We start from the raw sequence: 21,908 nt of genomic DNA, 5'->3' as shown, positions 1-21,908 counted from the left end.
TCGATGTTTTGCGAAGAAGAATCCTCAATCATCAGAGAAAAACCTTGCCGCGCAATAATTCTTCGATCCACAGGGTTAAAGAGCTTGTTCTGCACAATACGTGTCCCATGAAGGATCTTGTCCTGCAACTGGCTAATTTGACATTTTGACAATTGAATGCTGATGGCTAGCTCATTGGTCCCTAACTCGTACTTGCTGGTCTAGACCCTGAACAAGATCAGGGAGGTCAGGTGTCAAAATCTACAGATAGTAATGTACATGCTCTGCAAGAAATTGCAAATCAATTTGTTGAAGCAAATATTCCATATCCTTCACACTTAATAAAGTACATTATTGTAGATCACACTGGCCTCTGGTGCTGAAAAATATGTTTACCTGTATTTGACAAGGCCATCTCGATAATCACACCCCAAAGAAAAAGAGGAAAAGATCTCTCTTCTAGATACTGTGTGCAATGCAAAGGTTACTTCCTAGTTAGGTTGTGCAGCTTAATCAAAACAACATGACCCAAATAATGCATGATTCACGCGGCCCACCAAAATTTCTTGAATAGAGAAAATAAATTTTCCTGTAACATCAATTGGAAAAATAAACCAGTTCGTCGCTGTCACCAACATAGTACGTAGCTTCCTACTACTACGTTCCCATCTCTCCAAGTTCAGATATCGGTTGACGCATGTTTTTCACCTACAGTTCAGTGAATCTACGAGTTGCAGGGCTGTATGTTTAAGAATGGATGCGTGATCCCTTGACATGGATCCCAAGACACCCATCCATCTAGTAGGTGCTACCTGCATGGTTGGTGTCTTAGCGTGTGTTCTTTCCTTGTACAATTCCCAACGGGGAGAAGGATGCTTGACCCAACACACGATTGAGCGATGAAACGTTTCCTTCCACTTACTTTGTTGACTGAAAAAGAAGGAACGCGGGGCGCACAGTAACATGTAAAAAGGCATGCACTGAATTTGCTCTTGCAACTCTCCAGGACCTACTTCAGGAGGCATTTCGTAAGTAGCTAACTTTATCAATGGTGTGTGTGTTAAAAAAGGCAACTCGGTTGTTCAAGGTAGACATTGATCTGTGCTGCCATATTTAACCAGACATTTTTATCTCTATTTCATTTCTATGAAAATAAACAGAGATGTGCACAGATATAATATCTGTTTCTCATAAAGATCATAATATTTAAAAGTCCAAAAATAATGAACCAAAAAAAAATCGGTTGGTTTTCAACCAATTATTATATTAATGAAGTATGAATTGACCCAGTGCTGATTTCATTTTCCTGACGAGATCTTAATCGTCATTAGTGTACTTTATATTCAGATGCTAAAATAATTATAAAATTCTAGGTTAACTTTTTTTTAAAACATGATAAGTAGAAGATCTTTCTAAATATATAGAAATTATTATTAATACATGTAACTCAATCATATATTTTCTATACCAGTTAATGCCATGATTCACTGATCATATGATGGAATAACAAACAATCTAAGATATGATATTTTTGAAGAAAAATTTAGCTTGCCGATCCATATCTACTGAACAAAAGGTTCATAAATGCCAGCGACTAATTTTCTTTAGCATTCCCTAACGATGGTCTTTGTTCGGATGCCATACAATTTGGTTGATTTTGGGTTGGGGCCTATATTTCTGAAGTAACCCCCCCCCCCCCCCCCACCCCCCAACCACCACCCACACACACACATCATTATTAATTCTTATGTAAAAGCAGTGGCTAGGTCCTGCAATAATTTCTTAGGTGTAAAATAATAATTGTCAACACATATTTACAGAACCAAAAGATTGACTATTTTGCTTGTTTCTCATAGAAGTAAAAGGTGAGGCATGTGGTTTTAGAAGCCTATATAGTCGCAGTTTAGGTATCCATGGCATCAAATAAAATTCACCACGATAATTTTAGAAGCATAATTATAGCGAACAAGTGTTCACCTCCATAATTGCAATTAATTTCCCATCATTTTTTAAAGAACAGAAGGGGCAAGCCTCTGCTGATTAATATGTTAAAAATAAAAAGAAGGATGTTCACAGAGAGTCCAAAAGAAAACAAAAGGAAGATCGAAGACAAATTTCTGGAATGAATCTTCCTAGCCACTAATTCATGTCTTAACTTGGCCTTTATTTACTGCATCTACTGCTGATCCTCCTAGCCACTAATTCATTTCGAAACTTGGTCTTTACTGCATCTACTCTTGGAGAAGCATGATTGAATATCTTGTATTTTCTAATTGCCTACTATCATTTTAGTTCATGTGTCACTAGTAGTATAGCTTAAGTCATGCAGTTATAGCTTAAGTCATGCAGTTTCGAAATGTGCATTTATATCATCAGTGTACAAGCGAGAAGATGGGCTCATGGCACAAGCCTTGCCATCGAGCCCAACAGGATATACCTAGCATCCCAGTGACACAAAGACCAGCAAGAAAAGAGCGAAGAAATCGAGGAAGAGCAAATAAGAGCTAAGAGGTTTTGTATAACCATACAACATACAAATTTAATTTGCAAAAGAAATAAAACAATTTTCCCTTAATAAATTCCAATGCCGGCACACATTATTTGAGAGACACACCTGGATACACAGCACCCAGTTCTCGGACAAGATTTACAAAAGATGGTAGTAATTGATAGCAATCAAAAAATGAATGGCGTTGCCTTTGATCAAGGAACCTTCCTGCCCGTGAGACTCACCACAGCTACCCAGACGACGACTGAACTCGAAAAAGCACACCGCTAATGAAAGCATTCCACAGCACCAACCGCAGCACACGCAAAAGATGCTAAAATATCCTACGCAAATTGGGGAGCACGCAACAATCTCTGGCGCCACGGTCGGCGTCAATCAATCGCGGCCGTTGGTGGGCGATCGTAAGCAATAATCCCGCGTGTCGGCTTAGCATTTGGGGAGATCGGACGGCGGAGGCAGCAGCTTCTCGTTGGGGCGGTCTCCGTCCAGCACCAGCCACGCCATCTTCAGGCCCCAGCTGACGTGGACCTCCAAGTGGCAATGCATGAACCACACCCCTGCACGCACGTGCACCACCGGAGGCTGTTAAGATTCTCCAAGAAGCTTGGGTTAACCCCAACCAAAGTCACCTTAATTTGCTGACCTGGATTGTCTGCCCGGAATCGGATGGCCACCCAGCCGGCCGCCGGCACGCCGACGGTGTTCCGCTCGACGGGGTCGACGAGGTTGTACTTGGCCGGGTCCTTGACGGGGTCGAAGTTGCCGAAGCCCTGGCCGACGACGAAGAAGTTGAAGCCGTGGAGGTGCAGCGGGTGGCTCTCGGCGCCGAGGATGCTGGTGCCCTGCATCACCAGCTCCACGCTGGCGCCGTACGGCAGCACCACCAGCTTGGTCCCGTTGGACACGTTGGTGTTGTTGGGCGGCGTGCCCGTGTAGTTGAACGGGATCAGCGGCGCCGCCGGGAAGTTGGGCGAGTACACCCCGTTGGACCTGCCGGTGAAGTGCGACTGCAGCAGGGCCGTCGTGGGGAGCACGAAGGAGACGTTGTTCACGGACGCCGCGAACCGAGTGTCGTTGGTGGGGCCCTGGCACGTGCCGTTCACGGCGCACGGGTGCGTGCCCAACCCGACCGTGAAGAAGAACCGCCGGTCCACCTCCCGCGGCACGTCGGCGGGGTACTCCGCGGTGGCGAGGCTGCGGAGCTTGCCCGTGTAGTTGGCGACGAAGCTCGTGTCGTTGATCTGCGGCAGGGTCGGCCTGAGCACCGGGAGGTTCTTGTTGAAGGCCGCGGGGGAAGGGGACGCGGGGTCCTCGTACTCGAGGATGCCGGCGACGGTGGTGTTGTCGAAGGTGCCCGGCCTGCCGGTGGAGTAGGGCGCGGCCAGCATGTAGTAGGTGGCGCCGGGGTACGAAGGCTTGGTGGTGAGGAGCACGTTGGTGGTCTGCCCCGGGGTGATGAGGATGGTCTCGACGGTGATGGGCTTGATGTAGACCGCGTCGACGTCGACGATGGTGAGCGGGTGGCCGGCGATGGAGAAGAAGAGCTCGTCATTGAGCGCAGCGTTGATGATGCGGAGCATGTATGTCTTGCCTGGCTGCACCTTCAGCTTGAACGTGTCTGCATATAAACGACAAAACAATAATGCAAGCCGTCAGCTCGCTCACTTATTAACTAGTACTTATGCTTCCTAGCTAATTAAGGCTTGCATGCCACCTTTGGCGGAGCAGTTGTAGAGAGGCCCAGGGAGGCCGTTGATGGTGAAAGCGTCGGAGACGTTGGGGCCTCCGCCGGTCTGGAGCGCCTGGCTGATCACCGCCTCCGTGTCCGCCGTCCACCACTCGCCGAACATGATGGGGACCTCCTTGTCGGGCGCCGGGAACGGGTAGGGGACGCCGGGCTTGGGGAGGATGACGATGGGGCCGTAGACGGTGGCGCGAAGCCAGGAGATGTGCGCGTGCCACCACAGCGTGCCGCGCTGCCCGGTGATGGTGAACTTGTACACGTAGCTCTGCCCGCTCTGGATCGGGCACTGCGTGATGTACGCCGGCCCGTCCGCCCACCCGCTCCGCAGCTGCCGGATGCCGTGCCTGCGTCCATGCACGCTCGCCGATGAGCAGCCGGCCGGCTGGCCGCCGGTCGTCGCTGCCAATAATGTGTGCTCGTGCTGCTGCTGCTACACTACTACGAGCTAGACGTGCAAGGTGGCAGCAGGCATGCGTGTGCGCACGTACCAGTGGATGCTCATGTTGTAGGGAACGTGGTTGACGACGCGGACGACGACAAGGTCGCCCTCCCTGGCGAACACCGTCGGCCCCGGGAACTGCCCGTTCACCGTCACGATGCTCTTGCTGCTGCACAGCCGCGTCACGTTCGTCATTTGCACCTGCATTGCCGTCGCAACATTAATCGCAACGCCCTTGTAATTAAGCTGTAACCGCCAACGGTTGATGGAAGACGCATCAGCTAGCATGCTGCCTGCTTCTCGTTGCACACTTACATCGAACTGGTACTCCCTGATGGCGCCCTCCGCCATGCCGACGGAGAAGAGCAGCACGAGTACGGCGACGAGGGCAGAACAAGGGAGAAGGTAGGAGACAGCCATTGTTGCCCTTTCTCGAGCTCTCGACCGGCTAATTGGCTAAGGCCCGAATGAATGCTGTGCTAGAGATGGCAGTAGAGATTCGTCCTATATATACTAGATGTTGGAAGAGAGCAGCCACGAGAGATGATTAGCATGTACGCTTGGTTCTAGAACTTTTTGGCTATGCATGCGCGTAGTTCAAACGTTTGTGCAGAGTTTAGTGAGCTTTATTGGGTGCAGGGTTGGCTATCGAGCACGAGGTCGCCGCAAGGCAACACTGCCGGCGGGGCCCGTGCAGGCGGAACGGGTAGCTACTATAGTAGCTTCGGAGTGTGGCTAAAGTCAACCACCCTTCGGTTTGTATGTCATGTTGCGTTCTTGACCACCCTCTTTTCTTTAGCCTTTTTCTTGACTTAGTTAACACGCAGAATGTACTTACACCATTGTGCCCGAACCAGAAATACAAAAATATAGATTTGGTACGGCAGAAAGGTTAATTCACTGCATTTTTTAGGATTAATTCATTCACTGCATTGATGTCTTAATGACTTGAACACACAATAATATAGCCAAAAGAAATGATTCAGCCAGCTTTTGCTTTCAGGAGAAAGAAAAGGGGAAGAAATAGCCGGAACCTATTTTACGCTAATTAAATTTAACTGATATGAAGTGTGATTTACTCAAGGAAAAAAATGGGCACATGTATATATAGCAAGAAATTCCACAATTCACTTTCCAGTACTGATGTTGAGCTAACCGCGCACACAACACGACCATGCTACTTTGGCAAGCCCTTAGCTAGGGTTTGCTGGGCTTACTTCACCTACCACCCCCAGATAATCTGTTCAAATCAGGAGTGGTTGGAAACTCCAGCTGCCTGCCCCCGGAACAAAAGGTCAGAGGCGACCCCAGGTGGCCCTGTTGCGGATCACAGCTTTGCAGGGCTCCCAACTCATCCTTGCATGCCAAGGGATCGCCGGAGCCAGTGAGGACAGCGACCGGAGCTGGAAGGAGGATCGATCGGAGGCCGGTCTGTTCCGGGACCGGCGGCACATTCGCGTCCCCGCCGGCCAGGCGTGGCTCAGGCTCGCATGATTAGGGAAAGGTGGTGGTGTAGCATGAGCGAGCCGGGAGATGATCAAGATCGATCCGTGGCGATGAAGCTGCGCCCGCCGGTTAACGGGTCACCAAGCCGTGCCCGAACAGTTGCTCTTTTCGGCAAGCCTCCAAAGGGGGAGAAGGATGCCTCACCCAACGCGCCTATTGCTTCTCCTTGCTGTATGGTAGGCGTGAAAAATCAGCCATGCTGTTGTATACTACTAGTTTATTGTTCTACGTATTTTTGTATGTTCTCGATGCCTGGGCTCGCCATGCCGTGCGGGGCCTCCGCCTAGGTCGTCAAGGAAGAAGCAGGCAGGGCTTTCCAGGGACAACAACAATTCAGATGTTACAAGTCGTGGCCAATACCTTCCTCATTTGCAGGGCAAGCCCTTCACTATAGCTATCAGGCCGGGTGGTGCTAGCGTTTCTTATGCCAGGTCTCGTGCCGCCCAACGGGGCTGGCCCATCTGGCCATCTATAGATAGAACCGAAATGACCCGCCATTCAGCGCAAATTCACAAAATAGGAGGATCATTTGACTGAATTTGCATGAAACAAGTGTAAGCAAATAGCATTGAAATGTGTCTTAACCTGTTGGAACCACCGTTGTTATCATTAGTTTCGGCAGCACTATGCCTACAAAATCAACAAACATAATATAATTGAATTAGATTGATCAATGCAGCGGTCAGCTTAATGGGGTCTCAGCGCCACCAAATGGCTTAAGATATCAGCTCTTATATAACATTATTAGTTGAAATATCATGTAGTTGGAATCTTAAAAGGAAATTTTCAAATGAAACACTTCAAATTGTTGGGATGAGGTAGTGTGCTCCTTCATTTCCTTTTGGAAGGTTCAGAACATCAAAGCAAATCGGAGCGGATCAAAGCGATCGATGGACCGCATCTTCTTCTCCGGGGAGCGGAAGCGCAAGAGGGGTGGCAGAGCCGACCTTGGCGGCGCCGAGGCACCCTCGTATGAGGGTCCGGATCTGATCAGTCGCCTCCCAGACCATGTCCTCGGCGCGATCGTCACTCTCCTAGACACCGGTGAGGGCGCTCGTACTGCCGTCCTCTCCCGCTGTTGGCGCCACATCTGGCGCGACGCCGCCCCGCTCAACCTCGACGATGAAAGCTTCTTCAGCTCCCTGTGTTACGGAGACGAACACCATCCGGTTATCTCTCAGATCATCGCTGCTCACCCGGGCCCCGCCCGCCGCCTCGCACTCAGATCCAGCGCCCTCTACGCCTTCATCGGCCATTACGACGCCTGGTTGCGCCTGCCGATATTTGATTCGATCCAGGAACTTTACCTTCACTTCACATTCGATCCAGGAACTTTACCTTCACTTCACCGTCTTCCACCACCACCCTGAGTTGCCCGCCTCCGCGCTCCGCTTCGCCAAGCTACGCGTGCTCGACATCAACAACTGTACCTTTCCGGCCGCTGGCGACTGCAGCTCGCCCGTTTTCCCCTACCTGACCCATCTCTCTCTCCGCCACGCTGTCATCACCGAGGAACAACTCCACGGAATCATCTCTAATAGCCCCGGGGTCGAGGCTATCAGTCTAGATACCAATTTCGGCTACCGGCGGCTATGCGTCTCCCTGCCGAGGCTCAGGTACCTGGCCATCTCGGACAGAACCTTTGGAGAGAGGGAGGAACTGAGCGAAGTCATCGTTGAGGATGCTGCAAGCCTGGAGCGGCTACTGCTGCACGAGGTGGACAATGGTCCAACTGTGAGGATCACCGGTGCAGAAAAACTCAAGATTTTGGGCTACCTTGGAGTTGGCTTTCCCATTGTTGAGCTTGGCAACTCAAGTTTTAAGGTATATCGAGGCAGGTCTTTCATTCCTGTAAGTTTCTTTAAATGAGCAAAAGCTACAGCTTAATTTCTGAATGGCGCAGTTTATGTAAGAAATAGTTTCAGACAGGAAAAGGAGATGAAAATGACTTAACATGCAACCGTTCTTGTTCTGTGTCCATGGCTGGTTATCGTTTTAGCAACACCATATTGGCAAACATTTTGAACACTGGAAGTTACATGTTACACTAGTGCTACATCTCAAATTTCTAGTGTAGTTGATTTCTTTTTTCGAATTTTCTACATACCTAGGAATACGGAAATAGTATGCCCGACACATGAGTCAATAACAATTAAAGGAAAAAGATTCATTTTTCCACAGTCACGTTTGGAATTTGCGGAGAGAACTGAACTTCTGCTCTTTGTTTTATCATCTTGAAATGTAGGGCCTGGTTCCCGTCAGCTTGGTGGAGTAGTTCTCCACTGTCAAGATCTTGGCATTAGAGATGCCTGAGGCACCAAAGCTGAAGGTTGTCATAGGCTACCTAAGATGCTTTCCTTGTCTGGAGAAGCTTCACATCACGGTTCCAGCTCCTAACCATTTTTAATTGTTCTGCTGTCAGATATCATTGAATTTTCACGGCTTGACTAATATATTTATTATTGGTGTATACTATTTATAGTTCTTTGTCAAAAGATGGAGGAGTTTGAAAGGTATTGAGCCCTTCAATCCATCAGCTCCCATCGAGTGCCTCGACCGCAGCCTCAAGACCATCATGCTGCCTGCAACAATATTCAGGTCGGAAGCCACATCTCGAGTTTGCCAAGTTCTTCGTGGAGAGAGCAAGGGTCCTTGAGGTCATGAAGTTTTGCAACACTGCAAGAGTAACCCCCAAATGGCTTGAAAACCAGTGTAAGCGGCTCAACATTATGGAGAGAGCTTCAAGATGTGCCCAGTTTCCTTTTGTGCTCCAGGGCCAGCTGCCCTCGAGGTTTTGGATGGGCGAGGGCTTCTCTAGTGATGAGCCTTTTATGCCTTGTGATTAGTGAGTGTTTATTTTGATCCAATTTTCTGAATCATACTTCCTGGAAGCACGCAATAGTCAGTGTGTGTTCCATTCCACTGCTAACGGCACATGTTATCTGAATCCTGTAGAGGTTCCTGATGCTTCACCTGTTGTGTTGTTGTCCATCAATTACTATGTTGTCTAAGTGCTCAGTCGATTCCATTTTCACCTGATTGTTCAACCTGATAATTAATAAATATTCTCTTGGGCCTCTGGTCTTAACAATGCATGGCAATGGAGGTCTATGATTGATATCGATCTATGGGTCCATATAGGCTGCGGATCATCTGTACATCCCTACTCTACTAGTCACTCGAGAGGCCTCAGAGAGGAATTTTAGTAATTCAAACCTGGGCAATAAAATCAGTTTTCCGGGCTTCCATCCTTAGTCAACACATCATCTTCATCAAGCTTGCCCTTACCAAATCCACCTAGGTAACACCAATGTCAGGAGTTCGATCATTTTGGTGAAGGCCCTCCTCTTCAAGCAACAGCTCTGCAATCTGTGCAACCTGCTCCAAGTTGCGTTTTTTTGGGTGGTAAGGAACTTCCTTTACCAAGTAGTAAGAAACTTCCTTTACCAAGTAGCACTGAAAAAAACCCAGACCAAACCGCCGGTTGAACCGGAAAAATCGGGAACCGGCGCCCTCACCTGTTCAGTTCGTCTAAAAGATCGTTAGGAAAAAAACTTGATCAAGCTAGTGTATTCTATGTGTATTGGGCTGCAACCGCTACTCTAATCGGCCCAGCCGGAGGTCCATAGCTCAAATGTACACGAAAACAGAGAAAAGCACAGCAAATATCCAGTGATGTAAGGTGCTGTTTGGATCCAAGGGCAAATGGCAAAAGGGCAAATGGTAAAATTTTTGCTCCTGTCACATCAGATGTTTGGACGCTAATTAGAAGTATTAAATATAGTTTAATTAAAAAACTAATTACATAGATGAGGAGTAAATGACGAGACGAATCTATTAAGCCTAATTAATCCATAATTAGCAAAATTACGGTAGCATTTGCCCTTTTGCACTTTGGGGTGTTTGGATCCAAAAGTAAAAAAAAGTGCAAAAGAGCAAAAGTTTTGCACTTTCTCTTTCTCTTTCCATTGGATCCGAACATGCCCTAAGGAATGCCCTAAGGAATGTAGGTTCCAGAATCATATTGCAGTTTTAAACCCAAGTTTGAAGTAGCGAAATTTATTCGCTCAGTCAAGAAAGGTGGGTCTGGCAGTGGTAGAGTCTCTGCACTTGTGTTCTGGAGGTCCTGAGTTCGGACCAGCCTCTTTGCAAATTTTGCAAGGGGAAAGCTCTCTAGAAATTCCCTTCACGGATTCCAAGTTGTGCGGAAGTTCAGCACTGGGTACACCCTGCTAGCTCAGTCTAGTATCCAAATTCCAAAGCATGGCGACATGACAGATGGTAATGTCACAAGCGTCCACATTGTACCGATGATTAGGCTACAGGGAGAAACATTCACAAATGTCAAAAAAAATCATCATGTTATCAGGAGCAAGGGGACCAAACATGTTATGCAGCAAAGATTCCCGGCCCAAAGTCGCCTAAATTTCACGGACCTTTTGGGTTGGGCGATTTAGGATTTAGGACTTCGGTGGGTTTAGGGGGCTGGCCGTGAAGGTCCGGACCAGCGTAGGCGGCGGGCAGCTGGCGGCGCGTCGCAGCGGCGTGGGCGCCACCAGTCATGGTGCCAGAGGAGCGGCGGGGGGCGCCTCATCAACGTCTCGTCGACGAAGGAGGGCCGTAGAGGAGTGAAAAGTGGAATGGGCGTGGTCTGGGGTGGGAGAGGGATGGAGGAGGCGGGGGTTCACCGGCCCCGTCGATGGAGGAGGCGGCGTCATCGAAAACGGAGACAGGTAACCGATGAGACAAGGGTGGTGGGGTCCGAACTCCAGTCGTGCCCCATGGGCCGGCTAGTGGACGCTGTGGTGAGACTGCTGCTGGGCCAAGACCAAGTGTCACTGGTTGCTGGGCCTTTGGTTATTGGGCTCTCATCTGAAAACGGGATCGTCCGGTTTCCCCGTCTCTGTTCTCGTAATCTGGAAATTTGAAAGTATGGGGACGTAGAAGATGAAGATGAGGGCAATTCGGGCAATTTGTAATTGTTGATGTTAAAAAACATCAGGCATGGGCGCATGGCATGTATGATGGATGGTGTAAAAGGATAAAATTGCAACTCAATGTCATAAAAGGACAGGAGATTTCTGTGACGACTGATATTGGGTCTACAGAAAATTGCAGTGGCAAATAAAAAATTAGCCCAAAAAGCATAGTGCAAAGTGCAAATTCATGCCGTCTACGAAGTTCAACCGGCAAATGGAATTAAATATGGCGACCTTATCTCAGGGAACATCGTGGTGCAGATCGCCGAGACAAATTCACTTTGTCAGTATGGTTAAAAAAAAAAACAAGAAGCCTCTACTATGTAAGTCAACAGAAGTTCAGGTTCTGCATGCGAATCAAATCATCACGAAGCTACTCCTTTATGCATCCTTCCTACGCCACACATGTAGGGGTGGAGGGGTTGGTGCAATATATACATTGCAGTTCTCAAGATTTATGTTGGCACAACATTTTCCCGGGGTGATGGATTGGCATCTGAGACCGAGACTTCAGCACTCTTGTCGCTCTCTTCAACTTGGAAACCTTGTTTGAAACGATGATCATAATTAGTTGGCTCGGCCGTCTTAAATGGGCGTTCCCCTAGTACCTGGACTAGATCATCTTGGTGGAGAACCTCCTTCTCAAGCAGCAGCTCTGCAATCTGTGCAACCTGCTCCTTGTGCGTCTTGATCAGGTCCACAGTTTTTTCATAGGCATTGGCCACCCAATCCCTCACCTCAGTGTCAATGATGGACGCAGTCTGGCTTCCATATGGCTTTCTCATTCCAAAACCATCCCCCCTTTGAGGGAAGGAAAGAAGCCCAACCTTTTCACTGAAGCCGTATACTGCAACCTGGGCATAAGTCATCTTGGTAACTTTCTCCAGGTCATTTTGTGCACCAGTAGAGATCTTTCCAATCAAAACCTGAAACATAGAACAATTGCATCAGTAGCGGGATCACATGAAAACTTGGTCATACAAAGATCTATTAAATGTTGACTTACCTCCTCTGCAGCTCTACCACCTAGCGTCATGCACATCATGTCAAAAAGCTGCTCTTTTGTCTTCAAAAGATTCTCATTTGGGACATACTGAGCAAATCCTAAAGCAGCTGTTCCACGAGGAACAATTGTAACTTTAAGAAGTGGTTCTGCATGCTCCAAAAACCATCCAGCAACAGCATGACCAGATTCATGGTACGCAACAGTTCGACGCTCCAGCTTGCTAATAACCTGCAAACAATCCAAGATATAATTGCCACCAATAATTGTGAACATCATTAGCATATTTCCATGCACAACTTCTTTGCCTTGAAAGCTTAACGTTCTAGTAAATGAATCACATCATTATTTTTTTACCTGTACCTTATACATTAAGGTTTTTTACACTGATACAGCGATAGAATCACGAAAGAAATAAATATGCAACCTAAGCTTCTCAAGTAATAAAGTAACTACAAAAGCAGAAAGAAGGCATTAGTATCAACATGCTTTTCACAGCTGGTACAAGTTTGTCCTACTCTCATATCTTAGGCAGCACTGGCATTCTAAAATGGTGTGGCACTGTGACTTGGAAGAAGTCCAGTACAGATATGCCTTATCTATGCATATCAGGGGACAAGGATGTGGAATATAATTTTGCATATATCAGTTTGGCATAAGAAAAGTAGCAAAACAATATTTCCAAAGTTACCATATTTTTCTTCTCCAAGCCTCCGATAACCCTGTCAATAGCGGCTTCAAAATGCTGAATTGTTATCTGAGCATCTTCACTTCTTGCAGCAATTAAAGCCGCCTCATTACAAACGTTAGCAATATCAGCCCCAGCAAACCCAGGTGTCAAAGCTGCTAATCTTTGAGAATAAAATGATGGCTCCTTGTCCAGTTTAAGTTTCTTGAGGTAAATGCGAAATATTTGATCACGGCCATTTATGTCTGGTTTATCAATGGTGATCTGACGATCAAACCTCCCAGGTCTGAGCAAAGCCTTATCTAGGATGTCAGGTCTGTTGGTACCAGCAAGAACAACAACTCCAGATGTTGTTCCAAATCCATCCATCTCTACAAGCAACTGGTTCAATGTGTTTTCACGCTCACTGCTTCCTCCAGGAAATCCCCCACGGTCTCTAGCACGACCAACTCCATCAATTTCATCAATGAATACAATACTAGGTGCGCATTGTCGAGCTTCTTGAAATAAGTTCCGCACCCTGGATGGTCCAACACCAACAAACCTCTCCACGAAATCTGAACCAGAAATAGACAAAAAGGGAACATCAGACTCTCCTGCGGTGGCTTTAGCAAGGAGTGTTTTCCCCGTACCAGGGGGGCCCACAAGAAGAGCACCCTTTGGTATTTTAGCTCCCAGTTCTTCGTATTTCTTGGGATTTTTCAGGAAATGCACAAATTCCATTATTTCTTGTTTCGCTTCATCACATCCAGCTACATCCTTAAAGAACACCTGCAAGATACAACAAATACATGGATTAATAGGGATAGGGAAGCATCATATATGCATGATACTCTTCATTTTTTTTATGATGATAAGCCAAGCCAATCCATGACTCCTGAACAACTACATACCTAATAGCACTATAAAAGTGCAAACTTTTCATATTTTAAATAGCGACGGAATGAACAGAAAACACAAACCTTGTTTTTTGAATTTTTGTCCATCTTTGTCACTTGAGCTTTTCCAATATCAAAAATACCAAAACCTCCTCCCCCAGAACCCCCACTACTAATTCCACGTTTCATCCGTTTCCCTGCCACATAAATTAATCCAACTAGCAAAGCTGTTGGGGCAAACCTCATCAATTCCCGGAACCAATTGACCTCAGAAGTGTAAGTTACTGGAACATAAACATGTGGATCTCTCCCCAATGCTTCCTGGGCCACTTCTAATTTCTCTTCAAAGGAGTCTACGCTTCCAATGTTAAAGTAGTACTTGTATTTGCTTGGAGTCTCTCTGCCAGGGAGATGACCGGTTGTTATATGGATATCACCATCCTGGCCTTGGTTGCTTGAGGGTGAAGTCCTGACATAAACTTTCGCAACTGATTTGTTTGAGACAACAATGTGATCAACTAACCCTGGTTCCAATAACTTGTTCTTGAATTCTTGGAAGCTTATCTGCAAAAGTTGAAGGAAATAATCCTGATAATGGTCTAATAAACTACAGAAACTGTGAGTCATGCTAATGGAAAGAGGCAGGAAAACACAACCTATGCCCTATAGTAGTTCGATAAGATAAACTGACTAACAAGGAATATAAAAAAGTGAATTGGCATCATACTGTGTCCACTCCGATACGGGACTACATAAAGAACCTGCATACACTCCCTGAGTCATAATAATCTTAAACATGGCAATATCATCCGTTGGTGATTTCTAATTATAATGCTATTATGCATGTGATGGTACCATGTCCACAAGCTTAACTGCGCAATAATCATTTTCAGTCATCTATGATATTTAGGAACTGTGAATTAATCAGCATCCAGTTCATGTGAATGACCTACAAAATCTGAGGTAATACAGTTTCAACATTTGAACTTGGGGTGGAAGTGGCACCTGCCTGTCACTGCTCAAATCGAATTCAAATGAAATATCATCATATCATCATCACAGAATTTATACACCAGAATTAAGAGATGCTTTTGTCTAAAATTTTCGGGAATAATGGTTAGAACCTACAAGAAAGCACCTGCGGACTGCAGTGTCTAATTTTGTAATCAACCATGAACAGATAAATTAATACACAAGACTGTATAGTTATAGGAAACAAACAACTTATAGACAATTGCAACTGATAAGTGTGTTTAATAGTAGATCTGCCAGTAAGCAGCGTACCTCCACAGCAGATGAACCTTGGGATAAGGCTGCCAGAATGAGCCCAAGAAAAAGAAGAGGAGCAAGGAGTTCCTGGAATTTTTTTATGACATCTTCCTTGAAATTCCACTGAAATTTTGAATTGGAATTCTCTGAACATTAAAAAAAATGCTTCAGTGTGATGCACATAGCTTGCACTGCTCATATACAAGGTGCAAATGGATTGATTATACAAAGAAGTCTACAAACTGCAAACATGTCCTAGACTAAAGGGAAGCAACGTAGCATAACCTCCCAAGGAAACCAAAATACCTATCTGTTCTGCTGCCTTGTAATTGCAATACATCTATCCAATTTCAATGAGATATGGTAGAACAACATTGTAGAATTCCATGATTATCAAGTTTCTTGTCTCTTTGCTCTGTTTCAATGTAAATAATATGCCAGAACACATGTCATATGTCCAGAAATCCTTCTTGTAGGTTTGGAATTTAGTAAGGTCAATAGCTATCTACTGACATATAGAAAGGTGGAAGCTTTCAATACTCAAAATTGTTTAACAAAAAAAAGTACATTTTTTTCTTCCTCTACAATAATGTGCATTGAACGAACTAAATTACCACCATTTACTTTTGGGGTCAGACTTGTCACTCCCATCCCCATTCGGCTCCTCCTGCTTCTCCTTTGGATGGTACTTCTCGTAATCTAAAGCAGAAAGGGGCACGTTATATACACAGAAGATAAACCGACCAAATGATTATCCGAACCCGCAAAGAAAGCTCACTCTTGTTGGACCCATCGGAGAACAGCCGCCGGAACTGCGAGCTGGCGAGCAGGAACCTCCAATCCCCGACCTTGCCTTGCCAGGTGGGCGCCGCCGCACGGCTCCCCAGCGCCGAAGTCAAGTAGCTACGCACAAACCCCAATCCACCGACATCACCGCCAGGCATCGACGGCCGCGGCGTCGGCGCCGCGCGGAGCCCGGCATACCCTTCGAGCAGAGAACCCTACGGAATAAATTAGAGACCGCACGTTTGAAGAAAACCGAACTGAGTAGGGAAACGGGGCGGGGGCGGGGGCGTGCTCGAACCGGGGACCTACCTGCCGCAGCGGCCGGGTGGAGCGCGCGGACCGGGCGAGGGCGCGGGAGAGGGAGGAGATGCTCATGGCGGCGACGGTGCGGAGGGCATGGGAAGGGAGGGAGGGCGCGCCCTATGGTTCGGTCTCCGATCCTCCGGCGATCGCGTGGGAGGGCGGCGAACCGACAAGCGACGAGTCGGCGGAATGGCGGCGGCGGAGGCGGACGCGGCTCCGCTTAGCTTCGTTCGCGTTTAACGAACGGGCGGGTCTGTTGGAATAAGTCCTGAGCTCCTAATCTTAAGAAGGTAGCAGCCGGTTAGCGCCACCAGTGGCTGGACACAGACTGCGGCATGGCGCAGGTAGTTGGGATGGCAACTATGGATCACGAGTATGCTGGGATTGGCTTGGTCTTCTATGACCACGTAAAGATGCATGTATTTTTTTATATAGAAATAGCAATCAACTGAAAATATTGCCGCTTTGCAGCACCAAAAATTCATCGAGTCCACTTCGTGTTCGCGTGTGTTGTCTTCCTCCGTTTGGAGTTCTGTCAAATGGCATCAGAGCTGAGTTCCGCCGTAGTCATGGCATCGCAGTCGCCTTCCAAGAAGCCGCAGACCGGTGATGACTCCGGCGAGAAGAAGGTCCCGCCGTCGCGTTCGCCGCCACGTCGCCGTGGTCGCTCAAGCAGCCACCGCTTGCGCAACCGGAACTCCGGGTCGCGCGTCATCGAGCGGCCGTCCGCGAACGTCGCGTGGCCGATGCTGACCCGGACTAAACTATCCGGAATGGGCCCTGGTCATGGAGGTGAACTTCCAGACCCTCCGCGTCTGGGACACCGTCCACGACGGCATCTCCGATGACCGACAGGCCATGGCTGGTCTTCTACGTTCGGTTCCATCCGATCTCTAGAGCACGTTGGCCAGGGAGCCCACCGTGAAGGAAGCCTGGGACGCAGTCAAGAACCTGCGGATCGGCGACGAACGCGCGCGCGAAGCCAGTGCGTAGCAACTCCGGAGGGAATTCAATACCCTCACCTTCAAGGAAGGGGAGTCCGTCACCGAGTTCGGCGTCCGCATCACCGCGCTCGCTACCCATCTCCGCAGCCTCGGCGACAACATCTCTGATCTCGAGGTTGTGAAGAAGTTGCTGCAGGTGGTCCCTCGGAGTCTGAACCAGGCTGCTGTCTCCATCAAGATGTTCATGAACCTGAACAAGACGACCATCGAGGATGTGATCGAACGGCTGCGCATCTTCGAGGAGCGTGACAAGCCGGCACAGGTCACGGATGCCATGGGACGTCTAATGCTGTGCGAGGAAGACTGGGAGGCTCGCCGCAAATCACGCCGGGAGCAGGAGAGCTCTGGCAGCGGCTCCAACAGCCGTGGAAAGCGCCGAGGGCGCGGACGCGGACATGGCGGTGAAGGATCCTCGTCGCGGGATGGCCGCGACGGTCAGAACGCGGGCGCCGGGAACGCCGGTGGCGGGAGGCCACCACGCGGCAACCGCTGAGACAACTGTGGCAAAACAGGCCACTGGACCACAGACTGCCGCGGCAAGAAAAAGGCCGCGGCCCATGTGGCCCAGCCCGAGGAGGAGGAGCAACAGGCCTTGATGTACATCGCCGCGGAGACAGAGGTAACTGCGCCGCCCGTATCCATTCCCCACTCCAGATCGCCGCCGCCCGCCGGCGATCTACAACCCCGCGTTCACCTTGTCGAGCGGAAGGTCCTCCTCCACCTCAGCGAGGAAGAGAAGAATGTTGTGGGACCTCGTCGCTGGGTGCTAGACACCGGCGCGACAAACCACATGACGGGGTCGCAAGCCGTCTTCGCCGAGCTGAACACAAGCGTCACCGACACCGTCAGATTCGGTGACGGGTTGGCGGTCAACATCGAGGGGAAGGGCACCGTCCTCTTCGCCTGCAAGTCCGGCGAACACCGCCGGCTAGATGGGGTCTACTATATCCCGCGTCTCACCACCAACATTGTGAGCCTCGGCCAGATGGACGAGGACGGCTTCAAGGTTGACATCGAGTCCAGCATCCTGCGCCTCTACGACCTGCAACGTCAATTGCTCGCCAAGGTGCAGCGCTCACCGAGTCAGCTCTACTACCTCGACATGAACATTGCCGCTCCGGTGTGCCTCACCGCCCGTGTCGCCGACGTCGCCTGGCGCTGGCACGAGCGATATGGGCACTTGAACTTTCAGTCGTTGCGCAAGCTGGGGTGCGGTGAGATGGTGAAGGGGCTGCCAGCGATTGACCATGTCGAGCAAGTCTGCGAGGACTGCGTTCTGGCGAAACAGAAACGCACGCCGTTCCCGTAGGCAGCCAAGTACCGGGCTCAGGAGGAGCTCGAACTGGTTCATGGTGATCTTTGTGGCCCAATCTCACCACCGACGCCGACGGGGAACGTCTACTTCCTGCTACTCGTCGACGACATGAGTCGCTTCATGTGGCTCACACTGCTGCGTTCGAAAGCAGACGCATCGGCGGCAATCATGACGTTCCAGGCGAGGGTGGAACATGAGACCGACAAGAAATTGAAGGTCCTCCGTACTGATAATGGAGGTGAATTCACCTCTGTGCAATTTGGCGAATACTGTGCAGGTGAAGGAATCCAACGCCACCACTCGGCGCCGTACACGCCACAACAAAACGGCGTCGTCGAACACCGGAACCAGATGATAGTGGGGACAGCCAGGAGCATCCTGCGTGCCCGCGGCATGCCAGGACACTTCTGGGGAGAGGCGGTGCACACCGCCGTGTTCCTGCTCAACCGGGCGCCGACGAGCGCGCTCGACGGGATGACCCCGTACCAGGCGTGGTATGGGAAGAAGCCGTCCGTGCACTTAATCAAGGTGTTCGGGTGCGTGGCCTACATCAAGCGCCTGCGCCCGCATCTCGGCAAGCTCGACGATCGCGGTTAGAAGGTGATCTTCATCGGCTACCAGGACGGGTCGAAGGCGTACCGCTTACAACCCCATCACCGAGCGCGTCCATGTCTCCCGCGACACCACCTTCGACGAAGGCGCGCGGTGGGACTGGGGGAACGCCTCACCCGCCTCCGACGAGTACCCCTTCACCGTAGAGAACGACTACGAGCTACGCCGTCATCGCGTTGAGGGGCCGGCCCAGGAGCCAGCGTCCCCAGAACAGCGCACGCCGAATTCCTCTTCACCGTCCGCGGAGCGATCATCATCCGCGACGCGTGCACCATTGCCTGCTGCACCGAGCTCGACACCACCAGCGCCTCAGTTCGCAACATCGCCGCCAGCTGGAACTCAGATCCAGTTCGCGACACCGCTCACCAATTATCCAAACCTCGATGCAGATGATGACGAGGATCCGGAGCACCGGTACAGAACGCTTGAGAACGTCCTCGGCACGAACACTATGCCCGGGCTGGCTCACCGCGACGTCGAGGACGCCGAGCTGCACAATGTCAGTGTGGAGGAGCCCAAGTCCTTCAAGGATGCCGACGGCGATCCGAACTGGAACGCAGCAATGGAAGAGTAGCTGAAGTTGATCCGCGACAACGACACCTGGGCGCTGGCCGAGCTCCCGCGTGGTCACCACGCCATCAGCCTCAAATGGGTGTATAAGGTGAAGCGGGATGAGAACGGCGCCATCGTCAAGTACAAGGCGCGTCTCGTCGCGAAGGGGTATGTGCAACAGCTCGGCATCGACTATGAAGAGGCATTCGCTCCCGTCACGCGACTGGAGTCAGTGCGCCTGCTCCTCGCCATCACAGTGCACTACGGCTGGGGCGTCCACCACATGGACGTCAAATCGGCGTTCTTGAACGGGGAGCTCCAGGAGGAGGTTTACGTCCAACAGCCCCCCGGCTCGTCGACAGCAAGAACAAGCACAAGGTACTTCGCCTTCACAAGGCGCTGTACGGGCTCCGGCAAGCGGCACGGGCCTGGAATCAGAAACTTGATGCTTCGCTGATCGGGCTCGGCTTCACCCGATGCATCAACAAGCACGGAATGTACACCCGTGGAAAGGGTGCCGGGCGGCTGATCGTGGGTGTCTACGTTGATGATCTAATCATCACTGGTGGCGACGCAGGGGCCGTGAGCAGGTTCAAGGCCCAGATGATGAGCACTTTTCGCATAAGCGATCTCGGGCTCCTCTCCTACTACCTCGGCCTGGAGGTGACACAGGGAGCAGCCGGGATCACACTTTGCCAGGCTGCGTACGCCGCCAAGATTCTCGAAAAGGCAGGACTGGCAGGATGTAGTGCCAGTGCCACGCCCATGGAGCCGAAGCTGAAACTGCTCAAAGAGGGGACGACGCCGAGCGTGGATGCCACAGAGTACCGCAGCCTCATCGGCAGCCTCAAGTACCTGTGTAACTCCAGACCGGACTTGGCGTATCCGATGGGATATCTTAGCCGGTTCATGGAGGCACCGCGTCAAGAGCACCTTGCTGCAGTCAAGCGTGTTCTTCGGTATGTGGCAGGCACGCTGCATTGGGGCTTACACTACCATCCGGGCAAGAACAATGGAGGAGCGCCAAAGCTGCTAGGCTACTCCGACAGTGACTTGGCCGGAGATGTCAACGACCGGAAGAGCACTAGCGGCCTCATCTTCTTCGTGGCTGGAGGGCCGGTTGCTTGGCAATCGGCGAAACAGAAGGTGGTTGCTGTGTCCTCCAGTGAGGCAGAGTACATCGCGGCCGCTGCAGCCGCGTGTGAGGCAGTCTGGTTGGCACGGCTGCTGGCTGAGCTCGTCGGAGGAGCGGTCCTCGCGCCCAAGCTCAAGGTGGACAACAAGTCCGCCATTGCTTTGATGAAGAACCCTGTGCACCATGACCGGAGCAAGCACATAGATGTGAAGTTCCACTTCATCCGGGAATTCTGCGACAGGAAGCTGATCGACGTCGAGTTCGTCGGCACTGAGCTGCAGCTGGGCGACATCCTCACGAAGGCGCTCGGTCGTAGTCGGTTCCAAGAGCTTCGCGGTGGGATCGGCATGAAGAAGCTAGTGTAGTTGCTCTAGGACTTAGGAGGAGATTATTGGAATAAGTCCTGAGCTCCTAATCTTAGAAGGTAGCAGGCGGCTAGCGCCATTAGTGGCTGGACACAGATTGCGGCATGGCCCAGGTAGTTGGGATGGCAACTATCGATCACGAGTATGCCGAGATTGGCTTGGTCTTCTATGACCATGTAAAGATGCATGTATTTCCTTTGTATAGAAATAGCAATCAACTGAAAACGTTGCCGTTTTGCAGCACCAAAAACTCATCGAGTCCACTTCGTGTTCGCTTGTGTTGTCTTCCTCCATTTGGAGTTCTGTCAGGGTCAACACGTAGAAGGGTTAAAACCGGCTTTGAGCTCGTGTTAAGCTGCGATCAAAGAAGCTGCTGCTGCTGAGACAAAGGTGGGCTTGCTTTTTCTTTTTGAGATTAACAAAGGTAGGCGGTGCAAATTAGAAGGAAAGAAGGCCCCATATTTGGCCCATAAGCTAAGTGAAAGACCATAGGCCTATAACTCAACGTACGTTGGACCAAGTCAATTGGGCCACCTAATCGTCAGCATAAACTCATGGAAAAGCCCAAAGCACCAGTATCAGAAGAAACTCGGAACGGAAGCCCAAGAACCTGCATGTCCAAAAGTCCAGGAACTCGGACTCGCTCGCAACATCTCTGCCACTCAGTGAGCGAACTTCGAGCTGGAGCATGGGCAGGAATTTGTTGGAAAACCAAAGGCTGAAGAAGAAAATATTGTTTGTTTTGTTAAAAGAAAAAAACTCTACCATTGGGGAACCGATTGTTTGACTCACCGTTATCCACTAAACGGCTTGCCGAAATTGTTTATTTTGTTTAGGGGATG

General features: G+C 49.8%; 3 protein-coding genes across 6 annotated transcripts; 1 reads left to right on the top strand and 2 right to left on the bottom strand.

Annotated features, from left to right (window-relative positions):
• Positions 1-2,535: 2,535 nt before the first annotated feature.
• On the bottom strand, positions 2,536-5,213 carry LOC112891411 (laccase-13-like). The gene is made up of 5 exons (XM_025958257.1): positions 4,987-5,213; positions 4,721-4,872; positions 4,203-4,576; positions 3,132-4,106; positions 2,536-3,045 (listed from the first exon to the last, which is right to left on the bottom strand). The coding sequence occupies exons 1-5, from the start codon at positions 5,089-5,091 to the stop codon at positions 2,915-2,917; spliced, it is 1,737 nt and encodes a 578-aa protein (XP_025814042.1). The 5' UTR covers positions 5,092-5,213; the 3' UTR covers positions 2,536-2,914.
• Positions 5,214-7,067: 1,854 nt separating this feature from the next.
• Positions 7,068-8,833, top strand: LOC112891695 (F-box/LRR-repeat protein At2g42730-like). The gene is made up of 3 exons (XM_025958624.1): positions 7,068-7,346; positions 7,507-8,001; positions 8,660-8,833. Exons 1-3 carry the CDS (start codon positions 7,068-7,070, stop codon positions 8,831-8,833), a joined length of 948 nt encoding a protein of 315 aa, XP_025814409.1.
• Positions 8,834-11,300: 2,467 nt separating this feature from the next.
• On the bottom strand, positions 11,301-16,456 carry LOC112895281 (ATP-dependent zinc metalloprotease FTSH 3, mitochondrial-like). 4 transcript variants are annotated; one of them, XM_025963227.1, is made up of 8 exons: positions 16,090-16,456; positions 15,773-15,995; positions 15,619-15,693; positions 15,010-15,140; positions 13,810-14,289; positions 12,851-13,618; positions 12,163-12,390; positions 11,301-12,082 (listed from the first exon to the last, which is right to left on the bottom strand). In XM_025963227.1, the coding sequence occupies exons 1-8, from the start codon at positions 16,153-16,155 to the stop codon at positions 11,612-11,614; spliced, it is 2,442 nt and encodes an 813-aa protein (XP_025819012.1). In that variant the 5' UTR covers positions 16,156-16,456; the 3' UTR covers positions 11,301-11,611. The 4 variants fall into 4 exon arrangements, with proteins under 4 accessions (XP_025819012.1, XP_025819013.1, XP_025819014.1 ...); XM_025963228.1 differs by lacking the exon at positions 16,090-16,456 and having other exon boundaries at positions 15,609-15,693; positions 15,773-15,922; XM_025963229.1 differs by lacking the exon at positions 16,090-16,456 and having other exon boundaries at positions 15,612-15,693; positions 15,773-15,922.
• Between the last annotated feature and the right edge of the window lie 5,452 nt (positions 16,457-21,908).

The sequence above is a fragment of the Panicum hallii genome, chromosome 5, assembly GCF_002211085.1.
Source record: "Panicum hallii strain FIL2 chromosome 5, PHallii_v3.1, whole genome shotgun sequence".
Classification (NCBI taxonomy): Eukaryota; Viridiplantae; Streptophyta; class Magnoliopsida; order Poales; family Poaceae; genus Panicum; species Panicum hallii.
Note: the sequence above shows the minus strand (reverse complement) of the source record. Positions and strands in the feature narration are given on the sequence as shown.

What these genes read in the sequence shown, in the direction of transcription:
- LOC112891411 (XM_025958257.1), bottom strand. Translation starts at nt 5,091, where the DNA reads ATGGCTGTCTCCTACCTTCTCCCTTGTTCTGCCCTCGTCGCCGTACTC. An exon ending in TACAACATGAGCATCCACTG is followed by an intron (nt 4,577 to 4,720) that starts GTACGTGCGCAC and finishes GCATGGACGCAG; the next exon opens with GCACGGCATCCGGCAGCTGC. An exon ending in ATTCCGGGCAGACAATCCAG is followed by an intron (nt 3,046 to 3,131) that starts GTCAGCAAATTA and finishes ACGTGCGTGCAG; the next exon opens with GGGTGTGGTTCATGCATTGC.
- LOC112891695 (XM_025958624.1), top strand. Translation starts at nt 7,068, where the DNA reads ATGGACCGCATCTTCTTCTCCGGGGAGCGGAAGCGCAAGAGGGGTGGC. An exon ending in ACGGAGACGAACACCATCCG is followed by an intron (nt 7,347 to 7,506) that starts GTTATCTCTCAG and finishes CATTCGATCCAG; the next exon opens with GAACTTTACCTTCACTTCAC. An exon ending in TTGGCAACTCAAGTTTTAAG is followed by an intron (nt 8,002 to 8,659) that starts GTATATCGAGGC and finishes TACTATTTATAG; the next exon opens with TTCTTTGTCAAAAGATGGAG.
- LOC112895281 (XM_025963227.1), bottom strand. Translation starts at nt 16,155, where the DNA reads ATGAGCATCTCCTCCCTCTCCCGCGCCCTCGCCCGGTCCGCGCGCTCC. An exon ending in CCACCCGGCCGCTGCGGCAG is followed by an intron (nt 15,996 to 16,089) that starts GTAGGTCCCCGG and finishes TTTATTCCGTAG; the next exon opens with GGTTCTCTGCTCGAAGGGTA. An exon ending in ACAAAAATTCAAAAAACAAG is followed by an intron (nt 13,619 to 13,809) that starts GTTTGTGTTTTC and finishes TGTATCTTGCAG; the next exon opens with GTGTTCTTTAAGGATGTAGC.